The 25630-nt window shown below is 43.1% G+C and overlaps 1 protein-coding gene and 1 long non-coding RNA gene across 2 annotated transcripts in view; one reads left to right on the top strand and one right to left on the bottom strand.

Moving 5' to 3' along the window:
* LOC135312430 (uncharacterized) overlaps window positions 1-25630 on the top strand; it is an 89478-nt gene that overhangs the window by 49834 nt on the left and 14014 nt on the right. The gene's annotated exons all lie outside the window — the stretch shown is intronic.
* On the bottom strand, window positions 10193-13023 carry MAP10 (microtubule associated protein 10). The gene has a single exon (XM_009502515.2). The coding sequence runs from the start codon at window positions 12804-12806 to the stop codon at window positions 10377-10379; it is 2430 nt and encodes an 809-aa protein (XP_009500810.2). The 5' UTR covers window positions 12807-13023; the 3' UTR covers window positions 10193-10376.

The following is a 25630-nucleotide window of genomic DNA, read 5'->3' as shown; positions in this document are numbered from 1 at the left end:
CTGGGGATTGGTTGAAGCAGAACAGACCTTCTCCAGGTGCTGTGATTGTATCACAAATTGGTTTCTTGACTACAAAATTGAGATCTGTAATAACTTTCACGGTTCAGTAGCTGCAGAGTCGATTTCTTTAATGGAACTAGAACTATAATTCAGCTGTAATGTAGAAAAGATGAAGCATTTTTGGGTGAGGTGACTGATATTTTTTGGACAGACTCTTAGTGTTATATACTAAATATTAAAGAAAACAATGATAGCAATAATAGTTATCAATGGCTGAGAGAGGACAGGAAATCTAGGGCTTTTTCATCTGGTATGGGAATATATTTCATAGCTAAAAGACTGTGAGTCTGCCCTTGCTACCCCATTAATAATCTCTCTCTTTTGAAATTTGTTGATGGGCTGGTTTTCTTCTGGGACCCTGAAGCGCACCACCTGAATCACTGTCTGATAGTAAGTTGAACGTTGGGGTAGGAGAGAAGTTTTATCCCACTTCTGAGGTTCTTTTCACAGTTCCAGGTAAACACAAACACAGTTGCAGTGCTAGCCTTATTGTTAGAATAGTTTTTCAGTTGGGCTTTTCTTTTTATCTTGCACAAGATGCAATCCTGGCTTGTCAAACCTGGGGAATGATTGACTCATCTATTGTACTGCCCTGTTCTCAGTAAACTGTAGTGTAGTTCCCAATTTACCTGCCATATGGCCAGTTCTTCTTAAAAATCCAACCACATGAGCAATTTGTGCCCAAGAACATGGGACGGGAGCACATCACTTACAAAGTATGTAATCAAGCAGTGTGATCCAACCCATTAGCTGGGTGACATCCTTCTCTTTATTTGGACAGTTTACAGGCTCTGGGGTTTCAAGTGGGAGCTGTCACTTACACTTTCTGATAATAAAACTTAATTGAAATTTCATTCCTGTATGAGCAAGTGCCAGGTCACCAGATGGTCCTTAACTGTTATGCCCACATATTCTGTGCTGGATAGCAGCAGACGTTGTCTGTGCTCTTAGCGGGACGATTGCTACATGTACTTTGCAAAATTTTAATATGCATATCTTATTGTTTAAATAACGTAAAAATAATTGCTTCAGTATTTACTAAATAGCGTAAAGTAACAAATTTCCACAGGGAATTCTTAAAGTTGGGGGGGTTTTGTTGTTTTGTTTTCTAAATCATCAATAAGACCCTGGCAGCTTTTTAACCACAATAAACTAGCAGGTACCTATTAGAAAATCAGAATTTCTGAGATTGTAAAAGCTGTGATCCAATCAGGGAGGTAATTCAAGTCACACTCTCTCAGCATATCAGTATGTGCAATGTAAGTAACAACCTGAGGCAAATGCCTTCAGGATTGGAAGCCATTAAATCTGCAAGCATGGGTTGGACGCTGCTTCCCTGCCTGCCTGTGTCCTTGGAGGTTTTTTCCCTTTTGGCCATGCACATGAAGAACTGGTAGCCTGGCCTTTCCCTTGTAGCTTGTTCTGCAACTGTATGGCATAATGAAGCAGTAGGAGGTACAGCTGCTACAGAGGATTCTTGGAAGAGCAGGAATCTGGCCTGCTCTGAGTAAATGGCAAGAGGGATCTTTCTCGCAGAAATGGACATAACTATTTAGGTCTTTTTGTGAGTAACAAGCGCAATACTGAATGGCAGAACCAGGTGCCTACTTAGACATAGGAACTGAGGTCAATCACAAAGACAGCTTTTGGAAAAAAGAGTGTAATAATACATAATATGGTGCCTGAGGGATTTCCGGACCAGTTGCAGGACTGGGGATGGGAGGTTTCCTAGGTGATGCATTTGAGCAACTCATCTGCATCAAGAGACATTTTTGCACTTACCCTCCAGATGTGCCTAAAAGTCTTGTTGATGTTCCCCAACAGCTGTCAGGAAGATGATGAAAAAAGAGAGAACAAGTAATCCCTGTCACCACTGGTGGCTTTATAGCAATTTCTAAACTTCAAGTGGCAGGGCTTTCCTCTTTGCTGCTTCCGTTGCTTTTGCTTTAGTGTGTTGTCTTTAATTGGAGTGGCAAAGGGTGTTCGGTGGTGTGTGTGTTTCTGTGTGGATGTGTTTTTAACCAAGTTGTCCAGAACAATTCCCAAACTGAAAATAAAGAGAAAAGATCAGCAGTTTGTGATGTTTTGTGCAGGGATGGGCTATTACTCATCTTAAAGAGTCCAACCCAAGATGTCATTTCTGATATATACGTAATTTTTATCCAGAGTGTCTTAAAAGGCAAACTCTTCCTGGTGCATCACAAAGGTAATTGAGAGACCAGTTGCAATGCTTAAGTTAGCCAGGGGAGGTGGAAATAAGCTAGGGTTCCTCCAAGAGGGACCTGTCCCTAAACTTACTCCCTCCTTCCCATTCTTGTCTGTCTTCAATTTAATGTCCCACAGGTCAAAATGCAACGCCTGTGAGAGTGTCCCAGAAAGACATACTTTCTTTGACCTGGAGTGCAGGGAGCAAACTCCTGTTGTTAGTATTGCATCAGTACAGCTTTATTCTGCTTTAAGCTGTACGTCTGATCCATAACTTTGGTATTTACTCCGGTTGCGGAACTGTTGGCAGACCTGTGTGAGATGGCTCCAGTAAAAGCAGGACTGCTGGGATCTACACTATTGCTAAACTCAAACCAAAACAAAATGCATATCTTCTCAGTTCTTCCTAGTGAGATCAGAAGCAGAAGTAATAAATACAGTGAAGGAAGCTGTTCTCAGATTCTTTGGGATGTTAAGTGGAATGGGAAAATATATCAAAATATTTCTCAAATGGTTTCTGTAAACATTCCTTGAATAGCTTTCCTGTGCCTAGGTTTGGTGTGTGTTTAAGAAGTCAGGGGCACTTTCCAGAAAATTAGGTTTTGGCTTCCCTTTGGTTTGTTAGAAATCTCATAGAGGCTGGGGAAGCAGAATTTCACTTCCATTTTAAGGCTTCAAAAGAAGCAAATAGTTTCAGAGGAACATCTGGAACTTAGCCCCCAACTTTTCATCGAACTTCTCTAAGATTGTCCGTGACTCACTGTTCTGGACATATAAATGTGATGCCGGCAGAGACAAGGGACACTTCTTTGGCTGACTCCTGTACTGATACAAGGTTTCAGAAAAAAAGAAAGCAAATTTCAGTTAGGACTCTACTGCTATTAGTGCTTTCCTTGATGCAGCCCTTGACTGTATCAGCTTGAACTAAATTCACACTCATGTGTGCAATTTGACAGAATTTAATCAACAGCTAAAAATCTGGAAAAAGGATGCAATTGAAAAGTGGTGTTGTAACAGTGATGAATATCATGGAAGCAGTAGGTTAGTGAATCTGCTGCTGTCACTGAAAATGAACCAAATTTCCTGTTGATAAAAGGTTTTGATAACCGTGAATCTGCTCCATTATTTTGTTATTAAAATGGGTATATAGGGAATGTACTGAAGTACCTTGGTTTCTGGGGTCTTTGCCTTTCTGTTGAAGGACCCTGAACAACTGGTTAGATGCTTGTTTTGAAAAAACCCTATGCATCTATTCCACTTTACAAAGAAAACTGCACAATCCTTGGAGGGCTGTAAAGCAGCATCACAGGAGCAGTAGGAGATGAGAGACCTGCAACAAGCAAAAGGCTGTTAATTGTGTTTCAGAAGAGCACAACAAGGGCTATGAATTATGGCTATGAATCAGAAACCAGACTTTCTTACATGCAGTAGTTCGTTTGCTAAGTCTTGTTAGTTATGAATAAGAAAATTGAAACCGCATCCCATGGTATAACAGAGCTCCCCTTATATTGTATTCAGGTTAGCAAGGTTTGACTATGTTTCCTGAAGAGTTTCCTTCACTACATATGCCATTAATTTTTGTATCATTAGCACAGTCGTATCCCAGTGTTGACACCAGCAGCCATGAGTGAGCAGATGAAATGTTACGGAGAGCAATGTAGAGGTCAGACCATAATCTAGTAGTTTCTGTCCTAAATTCCGTGTCTGGCAGGTTCCTGTGGACAAGAACTCTAAGCAATACAGGTACCCACTAGCAGAAAGAGGAGGACTGAGATGAAGTAAGGAAACACAGACGTACAGCAATTTCCAGATTTTTTTTAAATTTTTTTTTGAGAATGGAAGAAGTTAGAGTTACATAGAAATGGGAAAGAGTAGGAGACTAAGGAGCATGGAAGCAGGAAGGGGATAAGCCATGCAGAACCCAGCAGACAATGGGCAGAGCTTCAGTTTGGTACCAAAGATAAGAACAAGCCAGTGAAGGTGCCTGAGAGGTGTTTGGGGATTTTTTTGAATGAAAGTATGGGCATGAAGTATGTGGTGAGGAGAAGCTGGAACAGGCAAGGCATCAAGGCGAAAGGAGCAACTGGGATTTGGCGGTGGGGTGTCCCTGAAATAAGGGTCTGGAGATACTGTGGGGAATAACAGGCAGGACTGCATGGTGGCATTGAAATTTAGGGGAGAGTCAAAGGTTATGTACTTTTAGTACGTAAGCATAAGGGACAGGAAAAATACTGAATGTGCCAACAGTTAAAGACAAGAGAAAAAGCGCTGGAATTTCCTTGACACCAAGGGAGTTTCTTTCAATCATGATACCATCGAACTTTCCAAATGGCTCTGAAAATATTTCTTGAAACATGACTTACCTTCTTTCAAAAACATTTTTGGATTCACAGAGATAATACTGTTAAAGCCCTCTGCATGGGTTTCCATGCTGCGACCTTTTTTTTTGAGGTGACTAATTCCCATGGAATTTCAGGGGATTTGACCATGTAAATACCTTCTTTTGAAAACCTGGTACCTTCTGTTAATGGATATGTAGAGCACCAAATTCTTACCTGATCATCTCAGATACTGCAATGTATGAAGGAAATCTACTAGGCTATCACCCAAAACGTTTGAAAAATGTCTATGATTAGAATAAATATATATAAGAGACATCTGAATTTTTTTTACTTAACCTTTTAGGTTTTGGTCTGTTGTTACATTTTTATTTTAATGGTAACTGAATCAATCTTTAAATGTTAATTTAGTTAGGAGTAATGTGTATCTCAGATGTTATTTAAACATTTCCTCTACCAAGCCATGCTATTTTAAACAACTGGAAAGTGAATCACTTGCAGAGGTCTCTGTAGAACTGAAGATTAATACTGTTTTCTCCAGCATGAGACATTCAGATTCATCCTCTAGAAACCAATAGAGAACACTGGCTACCCTCCTGGGAAAATGCAAGCAATTCCATAAAGTCAGGAGAGGTTTACATTACAATTGTCATATAAAATTTAGACAAGCGAAATCGTAAAAGCCAAACCAAAACAAAAATGGTTTAATACAGGTGAATGTCAATGTCAAACGAAAAAGGCAGTGAAGCTGCAGCTCGTCTGAGTGACTTCAGCATAACACAACTGCATACATACAAGGAATTTAAAATGGGGGAAGAATCTGAATGTGAAAAAAACCTGAAATTAAAATTAAACAGTATACTGACTAAAAGGGAGGATGGAAAATGCAAGCAGCTAGCTGGTAGCAAACATTAGCTATAGCACATGCAATTGCCATTAGCTCTAAATGCATGCTAAATTAAAGCCAGCATCAGTTCTCACAGAGATGGCCTCAATCATCTAAAAAGGAAGGTTACTTTGGAAATCAAAACCTCAGAAAAGGATTGCAGGCAGGGTTTGGGAGAGGTAGAGAAACCTGATGTCTGGTAACCACGGGCCAATGTTCACAGTCCTGGATGGTCATTCTGCAGTTCTGAATGAGCAGTGTTACATTTCACAGGAGCTGGTGAATATCCTGCATGTAAAAGTCAACAAAACCTTTTAAGGATGTAAATGTAAGATTCAATGATTTGACTTCTTTGTAGCCAATCAAAAGCTGAGCAAGCAGTAAAGTAGATGCTGGTGTCAAACGCTGAGAAAAGGAAAGCAAAGGCCCAAAGATTTCCAAATAATGACTAGCATTTAACTCTGAGCTGCACTTACACAAAGAGAAACAAGATGATTACAATAGCAGGCATCATAAAAATAATGGGACCTAGAAAAATGAAAGTACTAAGAATGAGTAACTCAGTCAAAAAATTCAATCGCACAGTTACCAAGGCTGGGCGTAATTTCAGAAAACTGAGGAGAAGGACTTCCAAAATGATGAAGGGATTACAAATTGTAAAATAGGTGGTAGGAATTATCATCAGAGAAATCATAAACAGAAAAGAATCTGTGTCATCTAATCAGAGGGCTGAGAGCTGAGGAATAAAAAATGGAGGAGATATGCCAGGCTGGGACTACTTAAAAAAGTTCCCAGCCACTGACTAAGTAATAAGACTGATCAGAATTACCTAACAGCAGGAAAATGTTACAGTAGAAGAGGTGAGCCAGACTGTCAGTATCTGGTGTCCTGCGCTTCCCATCGCACCATCAGTTACACAGTGCTGGCTATCTAAATTTATTGTAATAAATGGTAATTTATATTTGTATAATTTGTATAATTTGTATAATTGTAATAAATGCAGAGATAACCGTTTAAAAGACAGTCATAGCAAACTTGTTTTAGGGTCATAAATTCTGAAAATAATTAATGTGTATATCTAAGAGTTTATTTCTTGGTTTGGGACTTGTGGTGAAACATTAAGTTCTATTTTATTTGAGCTGATTTAACTACCCTTATCTTAAGCAATAAAACTATGGTTTTGAACACCCGTCTACTTTCTTTCTAGAATATCATACAAATTTAAATCAAAGATCAGTTGCTAAAGTAACAAGTCAAAAGTAAGAAGCTAGCTGGCTTTATTTAGTGAGGATCTATAATAAATTTAGGTAATTACTTCCCACATTTTAATTTCACTGTAGTAACATTTAAAGTGTAACTAACAACAGTGTAAAACTTGAAGTAACTGTAGTTACTGCTTAATAGCGTGGAGCAAGGAAGTTCTTAGAGTTAATGAGTCAATGAGATCAAGATGACAACTACAGCAAGTTCAGTCAAAATATGATTATATATGAAATCTCTGAGGGCTACAGGAAATTAGGAAATAGGGAGCTTTTAGTAAATATTTTAGATTGGAACACTTTGCATAGTGATTAGCTGTTCCCTCTGTCAAGCATGTAACACACCTGTAACAGAGACCCCGTGTTTATGGGGATTGCTCTACCTTCAGTAACAACTGAAAACTCTTACAAGCAGATGGGTGGGGGACTGACTGTAAGAAACCCTTTTGGTTTTATATCAGTCTCCTCATGGATAAGGGCCCACATTGTAATGCCTAATTAATAATCTCTCCAAGAACTCTGACGAAGAACCATGGATTGAATGCATGTGGAAAAATCAGCTATTCCTGCCCAAAAAGCTGAGTTTTCAAATCAGGGTTTTCATGTGTAGTGGGACAAGATTTGATTCTTCATTTAGCTCTTTTTCTAGTGTGTGAAGCAGTCCTTAGGGAACAGTTTTAGTTGTGATCTTTCTGGGAAAGTAGTTTTCCAGTGCATTGGCTTTTTTAGGACTGAATCAGAAAAGTAGTGCAGAGCTACCAGAGAGAGTACTGACACCTCTGCTATTTCACTAGGACACCCCAGCTCTGCCACTACAGTTCTACTTGCGATGCTTATGGGGTATCTGAAAAACAGGCACATATTCTGAAATACCTATGCCACTTTTGGGAAGGCTGTTCAAGAACTGCAGGGGACATGCTACTATTATTTGCTTCTCCCAGCGTATTGCCATGTCCCCTGCACAAACACAATCCATGCAATTTAGCCCTTACAATTTAGAAATGATGCTTTTATGAAAAATTGGCGTAATACTTTTATTAAAGTGAGAAATCTCTCACTAAACCTCTGACGTTAACAACTCGATCACAGGAGTAAAGTATGCAAGTTATAATGACAAAATTGGCTAGCTAGTATAATGTAGTTCAGTGTAGAGTATTATAGGATTTGTACCAAAGGGAATTTGTTGCTTTTTTTTTTTCATATTTTATACTGACAGTAAATACCTCTGTTTTGCTCTGTTGGGTTGACATAGTCTTCTTGTCACTAGCAGGTACATCTTGCCAATATATTGGTTTATGAGTTTTCAATGATAAATCAGTTCCACGAAATTCTTTCCCATTTGTTGTCTGGGAGCTGCCCTTGGAATATTAAGTAAAAATTTATTTACTCTCACAACAACATAGATAACATCTAAAAAGATTGTTATCCCAGAGGGTAGAAACTATCTCTTAAGTTCTCCATGCAATAACTACCTTAGTCTATATTTGAAATGACAAAACCAAACTAAAACATGTAAGCATGATGCTACCGTTCTGTTCTTGGGTAGTGTCTCCCATTGTCTTCCTAGTATGCATTGTCTGTCATTATCATCATTCTCCTGATAAGATTATAAATGCTATTACACAATAAACATTGGAAATACTATCCCAAATAAAATTAGCTGAAAAGAGATTAGTTTCATTGTTAAACAGAAGAAATATTGTTCCTACCCTATTTGCTTCTGGAAATTGAGAAGTGAAGATGGGACAGGGGATAGAAAAAGGACTGGGAATTTGCACTTGAGTTTAACCTGTTTGGGGTTGAAAATAAACTTTTATTTTAAAAATAAACTTTTCTTAAGTAATGATCTTCAAATCGTGGACTCTTAGTGTTAGCAACTCATTTAAATAGCCTCACAGTAAAAATAGTTGGGCAGCATTGTATTTTAATGCAGTTCTACCCATGAGAACTGGCCCAAGATCTTATTCCGTCAATAAAATCAGAATTACTGCCATGTATAAATAACAGTCTGAATCCATGTGTAGCAAAGAAGTCCACGGCATTAGAAGAAAAAAGAAAAAAAATATTTTGGTCTGAAATTCAAGTTGATGAAACGGAGGCACCCTATAAAACATTTAAGAGTTGCTTTGGCCAGAGATTCCTTTGATAAATGGGTAATTTCAACCACTTACCTTCAGATTAAAAATAGTAGTAGTGGTGTTCTCAGAAGTCAACACCAGATACTTGAATAATCCTCACAGATGTTAGTACTTTAAATAGAAGAGGTACTGTCATGCCTACAAAATGAACACATAGTAGGACGGAAATAAAAAAAATCCCTCCAAGATGTTTGTAAGCACAGGCTCTTGCATTAAGTACATGGAGAACTACAGTGAGAAATTAAAAAGTCAGGGAAAGAAGTCAGACTGTAAATTAAAAAGGGAGTTGGTAAGTCTGTCAATGAACCCTGAGGATGAATGTCTTAAATGATGAGATAGGAACATAAAGCTGGCAAAAGAGATGAACCGCTCAAAGAGAGTGGAAAGGGGGAACAAGAGAGACCTAAAAACTAAGGCAGGAATTCTGAGCTCTCTTCAGATTCAAGTCAAAGAATGTCTCTGAAATTTGCAGCGGGGATATGGACTCTAAAAAACCTCAGTAGTTAAACAAAAGAAAAAATGCTAAGTTCAGTGATCAAACTGGAAATCATAAAAACCAAACCAGAAATCCCAAGCAAACATCGGACAGTAGTTCAACCAACGGAACAGAAAAGGGGACGTGGCAAATTCTTCATTATCTCTAATCCTTAAATCACGATGCAATATGCTCGTTTGTTCCGAGTTTCTGGACCGTGGGTGCTGACCCTCCACTTTCCCTAGTGTCAGGGAATTCAATCAGGGAGTTGTGAAGTGTTGAAAATCTACTGCACTCTTCCCTACTCTTCGCACACCCTTAGTCTTCAAGGTCAAGTAACTTCCATCAACCTCTCAAAGCTCTCCCAGATTATATAGATTTACTGTCACCAGTAACTCTGATTTTATAACAAATTGTGAAAATCTGACTTAAATGAGAAACTTCAGACTAAGAAACTCTAAAAGGGCTCATCTAGTTCTGGTCTGGTATTTAGTGATAGAACAGCGAAACAAATACATCATGATACAGATTAGCTGATAAAAGTCGGCACTGTTACTGGCTGTGACTGCAGGTTTTAAGTAACTACTGGTAATAAAAATGAAGCATGGAACTATCTTCATGAGGGGTGAAAAATTAATGTTCACTTAGGAATGTATTTTGTACTTGGGTGTTTCTGTAGTGTGTTATTACTTCTACCCCAGACAAGTATTGTGCGTATTGACTGCATTTGGTGCTTCTGTCTTCATTTCTGCTGTTGACAATGTTACGTTTCTTGTGCTGTTTGGCTTACTTTTGCACTGAGATGCTGACACTGAAGTCACGCTGTAGGTACCACTTAAGAGCCATTCGTTAGAGATTCAAATAGTTTATTTTAAAAACCTTGTAAGTAAATTCACCAATGTATTAAATGTGCATGATAAAGTCTTAAATTAACTTTTATATATTGCAGCTAAATGTAACAGGCTTTGTAAAGTTTAAATATCGTATCTTATTCCACACAGTGAAAACCTGAAATTACACTGTGTATCCTGGAAGTTTGCTTATTGCAAGTTCACTGATGTCTTTGTATTGATTAGGAACACGTAGTCTTCCCAGAAAATCATCCTCTTTGTCTGACATACTGTTTTCCAGGATACTAAGGTCAAGATCAGACACGTTAGATGACAAGTAAGAGCTAACTTGAGTTACTGAGTGGCTTTTTCCTGAAGAGGTCTGCCCCTTTCCAGTATTCAGATCGGCATCAGAGCTATTTTGTTTGCTTCTCAGTGTAGATACTTGTTTAATATGCTGTTCACCCCTGTTCTCTTCCTTACTGATCTGTTGGGCTTCCTGCTCTTCATCCAATAACCTTGCTCCAATGGAGGCATCACTAAGTGAATCAACAGATTCACCACTAGTTCTCTTGCTGGTTTTTAAGTCACGGTTTATCTTCAAAGACTGGACTGGAGATGAAACTGAAGGAACTGGCAGAAGATCTGACGTACTTTCAGCTCTTTGACTTGTCTTTGAAATTCTGGACCTGCTGGATTCCGGCTCTGTATCTGACCAACCTCGCTTTGGGCTTTCAAGCCACAGAGCTTCAGGACTGCTGTCAAGAGCTTCTGAGTCTCTGCCCATACACTCAGCACTGGTGAAATCTTCTGAATAAACCGTGTTCTCAGGACTAGCAACGAAGTCATCTGAGTATATGAATTCAGAGTTGTTTTCAACACTCCCGCTGGGGCTGGGTTTATGATCACTTACAACAGACGCATCATCATGCTCCGCGGTTTTATGGTGGGTTAGGTGTATTGCTTCCTCATTGCTTCCCCTTGCATTAGCATCTGATGGGAAAGCTGCTGCGATTTGGGCCTTCACATGCTTTTTGTTGTGAGCAGATATTAATACAGTTTCCTCCCTTAAGGGGACTGTAGTTACTTTGCATGGACGTTCCTTGCTTGCAATTTCATCATTCTTCAAGAGACTTGGAATAAACTGTTTCGGCAGGTCAGGGGACACATCTCCTGTCATGGAAACACACTCTGTGACAGCACTGGTTTGTAATGAAGTCCCAACAGTTTTATCGAACTGATTCTGCTTTGAACTGTTGCCCTTGCTACAGTGCCTATAGGAAACCACATCCTGTTCTCCAGCACTTCTGAGCAGCTTTCTTTTGGATAATGGACTTCTCTTCTTCAGCATCTCCATTTGCTTTTTTCTGTACTGCTCTCTCCTTTCATGAATGATCAGCTTATCAGGATTGGTCTGCTGCAGCCGTAGCCTCAGTGTATTTGTCAGCCCGTACAACAGTTTCCTTCTGGGAGGTCTGTCTTCCTTAGTTTTGCAGTTCTTTTCAGAGCCTGTCTCCCCCTGGGGTACAGCTTTCTTAGGTCTTCTCCCAGCCCTAGAAGACCCTGGTGAGGTGGCCTCTTTCCAGCCTTGCTTGACTCGAGGGCTGGCAGCTCCACTGCTCCCACCTGGCCCCACAGGCGCCTCTGCAGGCTTGGGGGCAGAGGAGCGGCTGGGGCTGGGGGGCCGTGAGACCATGCCACCACCCCCCGGGGCCTTGTAGAGCCAGGCCAGATGGTCATGGACAGCAGCAGGGGTAGCGCTGCGGGTGAGCACCGACAGCTCTGCCAGCAAGGCACTGAGGAGTGGCAGCTGCCCCAGGGTGCTGGGGAGCTGCTGAGGGCTGGTGGGGTGCAGCAGTGAGGGCCCGGCACTGGGACGTGGGGGGCTCTGGCCCTTGTCTTGCTCCTGCGGTCTCCAGGCCTCGACGTGCTCCCATTTCCCTGCAGGCATGGCTGCTGGCGGCAGACGAGGCTCAGCAGGCTCGCGGCTGTAATACAGCACGGGAGGGCAAAAGATGTTGCCCTCTAGCTCCTCGCCCTCCTCCTCCTTCTCGCCTTCCTCGTCCTCTCTCCCCCGCTCAGGGGAGGCGGCGGCGCCGGGGCTGGCGGGGCGCGGCTCCTCACCGGCCTCCAGGCAGGTGAGGCGGTAGGCCAGGAGCAGCTCCCCGACGGGGCGGCCCGCGGAGTCCCGCAGCGGGAAGCGGCCGCGGCGGCCGCAGGAGGCAGGCGCCCCGGGCCGCTGCAGCAGCTCGGCGGCGACGGAGGCCAGGGAGACGCCGCAGCTGCCGAGAAGGCGGGGGGTCCCCGGGGCGAGGCCGGCGGGCAGCCCCAGGAGCAGGGCGCGGAGCGGCCGGCGGCGGAGCGCGGCGCAGAGCGAGCCCCGGCGCCAGCGGAAGATGCAGCGCTTGCCGCGGCCGAAGGGGAAGGCCCGGCCCGGCCGCAGGGGCGGCCCGGCGGCGGCGGGGTGCAGCAGGAGGGTGGGGAAGTCGAGGAGGCGCAGCGCCACGGCCGGGCGCAGCGCGGGGCCCGGCGCCGCCACCGCCACCCGCACCGCCTCCACCAGCAGCTCCAGCGCGAAGAGTCCCTCCGCGCCCCCCGCCGCCGCCGCCGCCATGGCGGCCGCCGCCCCGCGTCGCGCGAGGCGGGGGTGCGGGGGTGCGAGGCGCGGCCGCCCGCTCTCGCGAGAGGAGCGCCGCCCGCTCCGGCTGCTCCCCGCTCACCGTCGGAAAGGGACCAGCCGTTCCCCCCGACCACCGCGGTTGCCCCCAGCAAGGCGCCTTTGCAAAGCGCGCTGGGAGCTGTAGTCGCTCCGGCGGGCCCTGGTGGTGTTTTCCCCCCTGTGGAACACGAGCAAGAGCCGCAGGAGCAGGGGCGGGATGGCTCCCTGCGCTCCATCATGCAGCGGGAGCGCTGGTGGAGGCCCCGAGGGACGTTAAACTCCTTCCTGCCTCTTCCCAGCCCAAGAGAAACATTGAGGTCCGTGCCAAGGGCTGCGTGCTGAAGGGTCTCTCCACAGTTGAGGGCCCATACATAGCTGAGATTTTAAAATCTGTGGTTCTACAATAATTAGGTTTTTCTAATCAGCTGTAAATGTCACCTCTTCATATTTAATGTCTCCATCTCTGTAATGCCTGAGTGCCTTGGACATGCCTCAATAAATCCCTGTTTTCTCTCCTGCCTGCAGGTAAACTGGGAGTTGCGGAGGGCACCCGTGTGGAGAATTTCACTCCTTGCCTCCTGCCTGGCAAACAGGGTGCCCTTCCCTCTCTGATCGCCCTTCCCTTACACCAGAGTATCCTTGCCACAGGCACAGCAAATACTTGCCGAGCTGGGGAGAAAAATGTTTTGCTCAATTAGTAAGTTGACTTTAAAACAATTATCCTAAATCAATGGTGTTTGGTCAAAGTTAAATTACGCCCTCACCGTTTACCACCAGGAAAGTAACTAAAAGAAAGAGCAATCCCTTCTTGTTCATTTTATTCCCTCCTTTTTTTGCCCCTTTCCTCCTTCTGCCAAATCACAATCACTTTTTAGAAAGGCGGAAAGCAGCGGGAAAGGGTTAAAGAACCCAGCCCTTTACTGTTGGTCAGGTCCCTTGGTCATGATTATTTAATGGACACCTTTCATTAGCTGTTATGTCTGAGAATAGAGTTAAGGAGTTTGACCTCTGAATTGTGACCAAGGCTTAAGAAGTAAATAATTAAATTGTTCTCAGTTTTTCCACTGCCTCTATTTTAAGCACATGAGGCTGAGAGCTACAAGTCCTCTGCTGTCAAGGCTGCTGGTGTTCGGGTGTTGCCATTGTACTAGCATTGTGGCAAACAAAACAAACGGCCAGTCCATTTTGCTGCCACATTCATCTCCTGCCATCAGTCATCTGCTTGCCTTGTGTTTCCTTTTCCTCCAGCCCATTCCCATCCCACAAGGGCCTGACAGTTTAGTTATCATTCTCCATAAAGGAAGAATGACAAAAGATGCCCTGATATACTGGAAGGAACAGTCATATTTAACAGTGATCAAATAGTTGCTCTCGGGATCCCTTGGGAAGACGATGGATAGGCATTTTGCCCATTTTACAGATGCAAATACTGTGACTATGATGTTTAATCCAAGATTCCTAACCTCTTAATTTTGACACTTCCAACCTCTGTAAGCAAGAGACCCATCTTTGTGTGTGGTAACTGCTAAATTAGAGAGGAACCAAAGCCTTGTTTTAAGATGCTGAGCCTCTGCCCTCCCGACGGTTTCATATGAAAGTGGAATTTTCAGTTTCATGTCTCTGAAAATCAGCCCTATTCCTGTATTTCATTCTGCACAGACAATATAAAAATTACTGAATACTTGTGGAAATGATAGATGTTAATAAGCTGTGTAAGATCAGTCAGCGAGTTAGTGACAAAACAATTATTTAAATAGAAAGGGGCATTGATTTTTAATTTTGTTGCTGTTGGTGAGTTTTGTTAAGTCAATCCTCTGGTCACAAGAGCATATTTCTCTTCAACACAAACAGAAAGCAGCATTTTTGTTGTTGAGTTGCAAGTTAGGAAAAAAGACCTTTTTCTTTCCAACAGCCCCAGTTTCTACCAACCACCATTTTAAGGAGACTTGTGATAACACTTCTTCAGATTGCATGTCACAGGAGTGATTTAGAAAACAGGCATGCCTCAGAGAGGCAGGGATATGGAGCCAAGTTTCATTCCCTGCTACTGCCCCGAAGACAGCAGGTTCTTTAAGATCTACATTAGTTACATTCGGTAATCTTTTTAAAATAGCTCTGGTTCTTCTCAGTGCAATCTCTTCAGTCCTCCTTTCTTAGAACTAAAATTCAGTGCTTCTCTTTTTTTCTAACAGTCTGGAAGACTGAGGAATTTTGCTGATTCAGGGAAGTCTTTCACTAACCTTATTTGTATGTTTGAAGTACTAACATTCTGTCTCAAAAATGCCAACCCAGGCAATTGGTATCATTAGCAACAACTTAGCAACTTTGGCTCAAATCTTTCTTTTGAAGGTTCTGAAATGCCTTATTTTGCCCTTAATTTCTATAAAATTGCAGATTTATTGGTCTCTCTACACAAAGAGAGCTCTCTATACAGGTGTGTCCCTGTTTATGGATGGAGAAGTATGACTGTTAAAAAAAAGATCTTCAGAAAACATGGATTTTGTTAGGTCTACAATTAAATCTACCTGTCCTGGTGGTGTTCTAAAGATTCTATTTTTTACAGATCAAATGCTGGTGTGAAGAGCCATTGTTCACTTGGATATAAAATTGCTCTTCTCTGTGCAGAATCTGCAGGGCGATGCTTGGAATTTGTGCAAATATGTAGCCTGGTGGCACTCTGACTCAGAAGGGGGTCAGGCAGTCTGCTGGAATATTCAGCTGCAACGTAATAGTAGTTCTTAAAATACTCCAGCTTAAAATGCCACCCAGAGAAGACTTATTTAGTCTTTTCTCAGTTGTCTGTTGTCAGCCACTTGTGAAAGGTCAAAGAAAGGAAGAAATTCAGCATTAAGGATGGCAGCCTTCGATAACTTGTTTTTCATGAACTCTCTTCTTCAGTTCAGAAAAAATGAAAAATTTTACAATGCATGAGCAAAGCATTTGAGGTTTTTGCTATATATTTAGGTTTCTCTCTTGAAGAATCTAGAAAAGGTTTTGAAAAGGAATGAATTCAAATGAGAATGTTAAATCTATTCAGAAATTCCTTTTTGCATATGTTTCGTTGTATTGTGCAGAGTTTTGCCGGGAGCTTTGCTGTTTCCTGTGTCCAGATTCTACTTCATGATCCTCAGTTTCGTGCTGACCCAGATCTAGTGGTGTATGGAGCAGCCTGGGAACAGTTGCAATGGAATTATTGGCACAGGCATTTTGATATCCAACAAAATGAAGGATACCGCGGTTTCTCCCCACTTCTCGGCGTGTGCCCTCCTGTCCGCAAAGTGCCCCATCAGTTGGGTGGTCAGGGCAGCTGGTACAGAATCTATTGAGACATACAGCTCCAAAATATCTCCCCTGCGTTGCTACCCTAAAGATGTTTGTTAACTCCTCTTACTTAGTATGATAGCTCTCACGTTTATTTTCATTCTCTACTATGTTTATCAGACTTTGGGAGTGTTAAAATCAACATTATTTGCCAAGTCGTGTGGCCCTTCTCCATTTGGCAAACACCGGTCTATTTCCTCTCTTTTTAAAGATTTCATTGGTGTCCTTAGTGTTTTGCTTTCTCAGAGTGGTGACAGTTAAGGCTTATGGCAGTGTTACTTCTGCAAAGTCAGCAGGGGTGGCACACAGGATTGTTTTCTCATTACCTTGGGGTGGGGGGGAATGGTTGGCCTTTAAGATATGTGTGAATCCGTGGCTTTCACAGCCAGCATGGAAATACAACCCATGGCAGCCTGCCTTCTGATTCCAAATTCCTTCAAGGATTAATGGAACTGCAGCAAAACACAACTTCTCCTTCTGTACTGAGCAGTCCTCATCGTCTTTCTTGGATCTGGGGAAACTTGGTTCAAGCAGACACTTAAAGGAAACATGGGAAAATCTAGCAATTAGTTGAGAGAGAATCACACTGTGAGAGCCAACAGGAAGCAGGATGTCACAAATACAGGAGCCTAGACAACTATATTGAGCATGACAGTAAGACATATCCATAAGGGTCACATGTGAGGTGATTTCCTTTATTTAAAAAAAGTTCTTATTAAAGCCAATAGACATTTTTGCTTAAAACAAAACAATAGTGAAAGGTCAACCTCAGGATTCAGCCCATTGAATATTCTTTGCATAGAGCCTAGCAACAGGCAAAGCCAATTTCCTTAAATGACTGGGTGTCATTAGCACATGGAGGCTTTATCATCAGTCTTTTTTGTTATTTGATATAAACCATCATGAGCTCATTCGGTATTAATGGAAACCCTATGGGTTTGCATGCTGTCATTTAGCATTAATTAATGTATCATTGTTTAAATTGTGTTACTCCCCATCCAATAGCTGGGAAGCTTTCAGAAAGTTCTCAAAGGGATAGATTTATTTTCTTTGGCTTCATGGGTGCAGCCCATACTTGTCATGCACATATGTAGTGAATGACGACAGGATTCCAGGTGCTTAGCCGTCCAAGGAGGACAGCTTAATCACACAGCAGCCCAGCTGAGTGCATATGTTTGAGAAGTGGAGAAAATCTGTACCAAAACTTTTCTTCAAGGTGTGGGGGTCCTTACAATTCCTGTTGTAACTGTAGAGCAGGATAGGTCCTCAGCCCCTCTCAGGGTTTAGCATTCTCTCTGTAGGCAGGGATTTTTCAGACTCGCCACCTCCTAAAAAGCTACGTTCCTCTGGTTCAAGCTGGGAACCATTGTGGGCAAATTTTAGTTCAGATATCTGACAGAGCTTCTGATGGTGAAAGCGCTTGTGAGCCTCAGGGTGGTTCTTAAAGGCAAGTCAATAGTTAGATGAAATTTCATTAAAATAAAAAATTGGAGACGTCTGCAAATATTTGAGTAGGAAACAGTTAGTACTGTTTGTGTTGTACCATCGCACTGATGACACTCATTGTTTAATCTGTTGTAATTACCATTGTAAAGTATGTTTTTTCAGAGGTTTACAGTACAGCTGTTTTGTTCACTGCACATTTGCAACCTCTAAGCCGTTTCTCTTTTTCCCTTTAAAAACAAATTAAAATCAATTTGATTGCTTTGAGAGCTCTTCTTTAGAGAGAGCAAAGCAACAAGAGCCAGGGATGTTGTTATGCAGAGTGGCAGAGCTGGACCAGATCCTCCTCACTGGTCGTACATGAAGCTGAGTGATACTCAAGTGCCTGTGCATGGTAGGAAGGGGGCAGAAATATTCCACCCCGCTTAGTGAACAGGAGGAATGAAGTTGCTTGTGGAGGCTGCAAAATGAGAAACCAACTAACCCTGTATTTTTCACGTCCCTTCTTGTTTTCCAAGGAGACGTGGCAATCTCATGGTTCAGTAAGGTGGACTGCGGGAGAAATGGCTCTCTAATGAACATTTGTCCCTGACTTGCCTGGCAGTTGGATTTCCACTCCAAAGATGAGGTCCTTTTCTCGGCTAACAGCTTCGTTCCAGGGATCTCAACAGCAATGTCCCTCCTGCACACTTCATCCCTTCAAGTTTCTGTCCTTACTTGTACTCTGCCAGGCGGCAAGTATGGAGTACTTCCCACTGGTGTCCTGCTAATGTCTGCAACTTGCTGACTCTTATTTACCATGATGGTAGCTGTGATGTGAAACTTAAATGTATGGACATGGCAAAATCATTGCCTGTTAGGTTGCTTAATTGATTAGAAGGAAAGAATAAGCTATGTTTTCGGATGATAAATGTGGGAATCTGGAGATCTAGCTTCAACGCTCTCTTTTGCCATAGGTTTCCTTGGGAAGATCTAATTTCTCTGTGCCTGAATTCCTCTCATAAGACATGACCAGTGTTTCGCAGAGATGCTGAGTGGATAAGTAACCCCTGGAAGGGAACAAATCTCTGGGATGCACAGAGCAGACAGCATCCCTGCCAGCCCCCCAGGCCCCTGCCCTAGGGCGTGATGGTGAGTGGCTATCATCAGGACTGTTTTGCTTGCCCCTGAAATGCAGCACCACAGCCCAGTGGTAAGTCTACTGGCCCTTCACAAGCAGTGAAGAGCAGCTGGAAGTGAGCAATTACTTATTGCAAGACTTGACCAGCTCCTTCCTATGTTTCAGGAGTGGGCACTGCAGCACAAGGGGAGACGCTCTGAGAGGCTGGTGCATCTGCGTAGCTTGCCGTGTTGCCATGCAGTGCTCTTAGGCGCTGAAAATGTGGCAGCCTGCCTGAGCTAATTATCTCTCCAGCTCTTGAGAGGGCTAGTCCAGGCACGGCACTCTGCTGACACAGCTGTCCTGCTGCCGGTTCCTCGGCTGGCCGCATCCGGGGGATCCCAGGGCTGCGCTCTGTTGCAGAGCATAGCTATGCCTGTAGCAACTTTTCACAGGTAGTTGCAATGCTGGAAATGTATTTAATCCACTGCTGTTCAAATAGCCCTGTGGGCTACAGCTAGGGAGGAAAACAGGCTTGTTTCTCTTGTGCTACACCGTGTAGTCTGCGTGGGCAGAAAGACAGGGCGCTGTCTGTTGTAAGCCCCTGACACAAGGTCAGACAAGAACTGTGCCAGTGCAGAGGCCTGGCTGGCCAAACTCCCCCCTTGCCTAACTCCACTGACCTTCTCTGAGCCAATTCAGGGATGTCTTTGGCCCAGTAAGTTCAGCTAAAGCGCCTGAAGCCCTCACACAAGGTTTCCTGGGTTTGCTGGTATGTATTTTAAGCTTATTGCTATTTCAGTGCAGTTCCGTGCATTTCCTATTTGAACAGTTCCTGTCGGAAGCATGTATTGTTTGGGAAGACGTGGCATTAATTACTGTGTGAATTATTTGTTGTGTGGGTACCGTGGAAGAAATAGATGGGAACTATTCCAAATGGTCTTTAATGAGTTCAGTCATCCAAGATCCTGATTTCCATCTCATAAATAATAAGCTGTCCTCAATATGCTAATTCAAGTTTGCCTTTAAATTGCTTATTTCAATTTTGCAGAGGAAATAATCATGAAGAAAGAGTTCAGAAAAAATGCAAGCCTACCCTGTTTCTGTGGCAGGGCACTCAAAGCTTCCAGTGTCTCGTCCTCTTCCCCACACTTCGTCCTGAGACAGTGAGCATGTGACTAGGCTGGTAATGGTTTCATGTCGTGAAGAGTGAGATTTGAAATGTAACGAATGAAAATATATATGAAACTTTGATCCATAAGGGAAGGGTCCTTAATATAACCTTACGCAGTGAGCTCTTTGTCATCTCATTTTGATGGCATCTCCAGTCTCAATTTCCTCTGCTGATAGTGTGCTGTTCAGGCCAATGGAGGCCAGAAACGCTGCTCTGACAATAGACCTAGCCCCTGGCAAGGTAATAGTGTGTGCTCAGCAGTGACCCTTCGGCTTCATCAAATGCAACATCAACAGTCTTTTAGACAAGTCTCATCTAGTCTTGCAGTAGCGGGTGATGATTTTTCAAAAAGCCTTCTCATATTTGCAGGCGCTTGTACGAGGCATGAATATACCGGTAACTGAACTAATGATTTACCACTCTACTAACTCTAAGTAGAAATATTTCTGCTCCAGGCAGGCAAATCATTACACTCACAGAGTTTGGTACCACTATAACAGTTAGCCATAAGATTATTCTGTTCTGAAAACATCTTTTTCATTTTTTTCTTTTTCTTCCTCTCAGCATTTTATCTTCAGTAAACACATATCATGATTTTACGTGAACCTGTGGTGTCTTGGGCTGCCTCTAAGTCCAGACTAGACAATAGCTCATAGCATAGCAAAAATACTGCACGAAAAGTAAAAGAAGTGCATTTTGGTCATGTATTAGCTGGTCACACATCGTTCAGATTTGTTAAGGTTCGATACTGGATAAATAGACAGGAGGAGAAGGTTTGGATGGTCCTGCAGGCACATCTTACTGGAAACACAGTTGAAGAAATTTCATTTCAAGAGACAAACCAGTGAAAAAAAACCAAACAGGTTACTCTATTTCCTGCCCTGGAAGGAATGGCAGCTTTTTGAAACATTAATATCCTCAGTCAAGCATTGCAAATATTAGTTCTCAGTTCCTTCAAGGGATAGAAAGAGATAAAAATAGAAGCCACTCTGAAACCTCCCAGAGGCTGACAAATGCATTCATTCATTTCTTTCTAATGACATCTTTCATGAAGGCCTCAACACTGGAAATTCTCAGAGGAGGATTCCTTCGCCCCAATACTTTCTCACTTCTGTTGGAAGCTATCTGTATCATTGCAAGCAGGCAGGGGGTAAAATACTTTCTGAAAACTCAGCTGTGCTTTTGTAGGCTGATCCTAAACAGGAAAAAGGCTAATTCTCCTGAGTGCACCAAGAACATGGTGCCGCAGCCCGGAATGGTGTGTGAGTATCTGGCTGTGGTGAGGCAGCCCACGCCAGGAGGGGACGGCTGTGCGCACTTCTCAGCAAGGGGTGGGGAAAATGCAACCCCTGCACCTCAAATCTGTGTGTGAGAAACACATGCTGCACAAAACTGGTGTCGAATTTGCAGCAGCTTTCATTTCAGTCTCTACTCCTCTCATTTGTATGTCTTCCCAGTTTGTTCATCTCTAAGGCCTGCATTCATCCTGCTTAGCAGGGTCAACCTAGTCACATTTGCCCTCTGCTGCAGGGAGGGAGAGAGGCTATTCCAGAGCTGTCAGGTCTTCAGATTAACTGACTGCCTCTCTGAGGAGCCTCCTTTTGTCTGTTGATTGTATAGGAGCCAAGGCTTGTTTAGCTGTCTTGGTTAAATATCTACGATTGAGTGGAGTGACCTTGATCTCCACACTTCAATCTTTGGTAAGGTTGGCAGGCAAACAGAGCAGTCAGTTGCTTTATTTTTCTTACACTAATTTTAAGAGTCTTTTTCACAACGAGAGCGTAAAGCAAGGTCCAGCACATTGTTTACGTTGACACAGGGGGTTAAAGCTGGAGCCTGAAATGGTATCGTTATTGCAGGTGGAACTCGTCTGACCAAATACAGACTGAACATAGAGACGAATAGAGATGATGAACCCCTCTTTGACTCCTCACACTCTAAATGAACCTAGAGCCAAGAGCTCAGTCATGTACATGTGGAGATATGTAGGCAAGATGCATCCCCAATACCTGCAGAGCTCCCTCCATGGCAGTCATCCCAGAGTGAGGGATCGGCCACACAGGTGAACTAAAGATAGAGAACTGAAGGGCATCACCTGAGTCAGCGAGTCAGTGCCTCTCAAATTGCAGAAAGGCATGCTGCATGTGCACAGTCCTGTGCACGGTAGCTCATCTCACCCTGGGATGCTCTGTTTCTAGGCTTCTCACAACAAACTCCAAGTCTGTGCTAGAAGACCAAATGCCACAAAAATTGTGCCACAGGAGGTGAACAGGAGAGATCAAGGGCATTTCTAAGTCCTCCTAGCTAGCAGGAGATTTGCTGGGTGACATTTGCAAATGCTTCCGGACCATGCACTCTGTTGCAGAGGAAGACAAACAAAACCCAGAAGTCTCTGATGAGCTAATCTGGAAGAGGGTCGCTTCCCCATTCCAAATCTGGTGATTAGTTCAACCCTGAGCATGTGAACAAACACAGACAGCGGATGGATGCTGATACCCGGAGGCACACTGATGAACCTTGTGTCTGTCAGTGACCATGTTTACACCCTCAACTGATCCAACATGAAGTAAAATACTCTATTTTAAATCCCTGTGAAAAAGATTAAGGGGGTCAGGAAAAAGTATATCATTCAAGAAAAATGACAGTCCTGGGAGTGTAACCTTAATTATTAAACTATAGTGGTCTAATTTTACTCCTATAATTTCCTGTGTACACCACAAGATGATCTCCAGTGGGGGGTTACTTTTTTCTTTTATAAACAAAGGCTTTGCTTTGTAATGTACTGCTGTTTGGCACAGTCTCTGATTGTATAAAAGGCAGATCTTTAAACAATGTGCTGAGATCTTATCTGATCTGCAAGCTGGAGGATATATATTATCAATATAATTTGTGGCAAGGTATTTGCATAGATGTAGTAAAGTATGTTGGAAACTCCTCTGAAATCACACAGGCAAAAAGCAGACAGTATCAGCTTAAATAAGTGAGGCTATCAGCTTCATAGCTGCATGAATATGTGTTCTTTCTAGAACAGGAAATCACAGTTTGCGGGTACTTAAAGCCAGCTAAGAGAAAATAGCTGATTGTGATTTTCTGTCACTAACACATTGGATCACACAGGGAATGAGTAACTACGTACAGAGAGTTTCAGCCATCATTCGCGGGTTCACACGTGGCTCCCTAACTATTGCTGGCGTCCAAAGGCTGTTCTTGGCCCCAGAGAAGGGGGTCTGCTGTTTTGAAGCCGTTAGCAGGCGAGAGGTGGCATTCTGCAAATGATCACTGCCGTCACAAACAAAATTAATGGGTTCCTCTGATGGTATTCTTGAAAGGGGCTACTAAACGAATGGACATTGCCAGTGCTGTTCAGGAAACCAAGCTAAATTATCATAATAGACCCTTCTGGCCAAAAAAATCTATGCGTCCCTGAGAGGTACTCCCTTTGTGTCAGGGTCGAGATACATATTAGTATGATCTGGGACCAAGTGCAGCTCATGGTGTCAGTGAGTCTGCTCATACTGTGGAAAAACTACTTGAGCTTCTACAGCAGTAATTCTGGCCACTTTCACATGTTCTGCACTTGCTTGAAGCTTGATGCTGTACTGTACGTAATGAAGGGGTTCTCTTCTTGAACAGCACTTATAGTTGCAACCTAGCAAGAATACTAGGGAAGCCGGAAACATCAACTTTGCCCAGAAAACCAAAAACTTTCCTTTATATTGTGCCAGTGGTTGCGCTGTCTGGAGCCCTGGTGCCGTAACAGGATGTGTGAAGGCTAGAGATAATGTAAAGCTCCAGATCTGGAACTGAAGTTTCCCCAATGTGAGAAGTGTTGGTGTTGGTTATGCTCCATGTCTAGCTGCTTTTTCAGTTGCAAAAGGTTTCCATTTCTACTATAACACCCTGTAAAAAAAGAGCATGCACTGACTTCTCCTGTTAAAATTCCTTTCAGTTTCTTAGGGTTTTTTTTTCCCTTTATTAGTTAGGAATGGTAGAGGTCAGCAGAGCTTTGTAAAGGACCTTTTCAGCAAGGGTGAAACATATAAACCATGCTGCAAGCCTTGCCGGCTGACTGACGGGGTGCCTTTCTGTGCTGGGGTCAGAGCCGCGGCAGAGCCGTATGCGCACATGGGCACCTGGTGTATGGGTTATCTTGCAGGGATGGAGAACAGCTGAGAGATGAAAGAGTGAAACGCAACACAGTTCTGTCAGACACAAAAAGTAAATGAGCAGGAGGAAACTCAAAACTACGCATTTTCACTGTCACTTTCTTTGTTACCTCTTTGGACAAGTGTGATACCCAAGTTAACCATGTTGTCCTTTTTTCTTGTCCTTGGCTGTATTTGTATCTTTGCATTTACTGTTAGGTTTTGTCATGTTACCATCTTCTGAGAGTGGTACGCCAAGTCAGGCATTTCTGCTCAAAGCTGGAAGTCTCCAAGTAGGACAAGTGAGTTTGGTTTCTTCCCTAAAAGTTCCAAATGTCCTTGTTTGCTCCTAGGGTCCTTCATGGCCTGCTATTCTGGTTAAATTCAAGAGCCTGGTTCCGGAGGCTTTGCTCCATGAGGGAGATCAGGCTTCTTCCTTTGAGAGCTTGCTCCTGACCTGAATGACAAAGAAACTGAAACAAGGGCAGGGTGAGGCTGGGGAAGGTTTGCTCACTGATGTAGCTCATTAGAGGACCTCGCTGCCTTGCTACTAAGCCTTTTGGTTCTGCCAAGTTTCTTGATGAGAGCTGCAGGAGTAACAATAGAAAAGTAGGTCAGGAGTAGATCTTGTAAACCTACGCAAAAGGCCAAGAGCACGGTTTGTGTAGAAGAAGAAAAGAGAGAAAGGAAAACAACAAATAGGAGGATTTGGGGGTGAAGAGAAGGAGAGGAAGGCCAGAAGTTTAGGTAGGGCTTAATGTGTGAACCGTGATGTGTAATTATAAACCTGCTTACAGCTTGCTTCTTATAGTGTCCGAAAAATTCTTCAGTGTCTTCAGCAGGGCTTCCATTAGCGCTTCTGAATCTCTTATTCTGCAGTTGCTGTTAGCAGTAAGCCCAGCCTGCCTGCCTGCAGGGACTTGAAGTACACACCGGGTGAGCGGCATGCTGGCCTGCTGTATACACATTTCAAGAGTGTAGCTGCACCCCTACAGAGACCCAGGGAGAAGCAACAGCAGAAAAACAAGTGCTTTTGCAGGATGGAGGGTTTCATTTGAAATGTGGTAGGCATGTGATTTCTTTAAAGGAAAGAAAATCAATAGAGGGATTTTTTAGGTTGGAAAAAATACCGTCCCTAGTGTTGTCTTTGGGAGTGAACTTTCAAAACACATCTCGGTTTGGGCAATACGCAGTGCTTATCCAGCACACACAGAGCATACACCTGGACTTTTTATTCAGCTGAACTTTTTGCCATGCTGGCGAAATTTCTTACAAATAGCTGGTGTCATGAATTTTTGCTATTTAGGCCTAAAATCCTAGGAGGTTTCTGTAACACACAGTTTAACCCCTGGCACACTGAACCGTAATGTGATTTTAAGCAAAACCTGACTGTGGCTCACCCAGCATATCCAGAATTCCAGCTAGCATCCAGCAAATATCGTATACATCTACATTATATATGTATTTCTTCTGCTTTGTATTAGAACCCTTATTGGCTGTTAGGGTTTTTGCCTTTCATTTCTTTTTGAGTGCTTTTAACTTGTTTTTCACTTTTGCTTTCCTAGCAGTTAGAACAGAAGTTTAAAAAAGCACATTA

The sequence above is a fragment of the Phalacrocorax carbo genome, chromosome 3 (assembly GCF_963921805.1).
Source record: "Phalacrocorax carbo chromosome 3, bPhaCar2.1, whole genome shotgun sequence".
Classification (NCBI taxonomy): domain Eukaryota; kingdom Metazoa; phylum Chordata; class Aves; order Suliformes; family Phalacrocoracidae; genus Phalacrocorax; species Phalacrocorax carbo.
Note: the sequence above shows the minus strand (reverse complement) of the source record. Positions and strands in the feature narration are given on the sequence as shown.

Excerpts from the sequence above, each read along its gene's own strand:
- MAP10 (XM_009502515.2), bottom strand. The coding sequence starts at position 12,806 with ATGGCGGCGGCGGCGGCGGGGGGCGCGGAGGGACTCTTCGCGCTGGAG.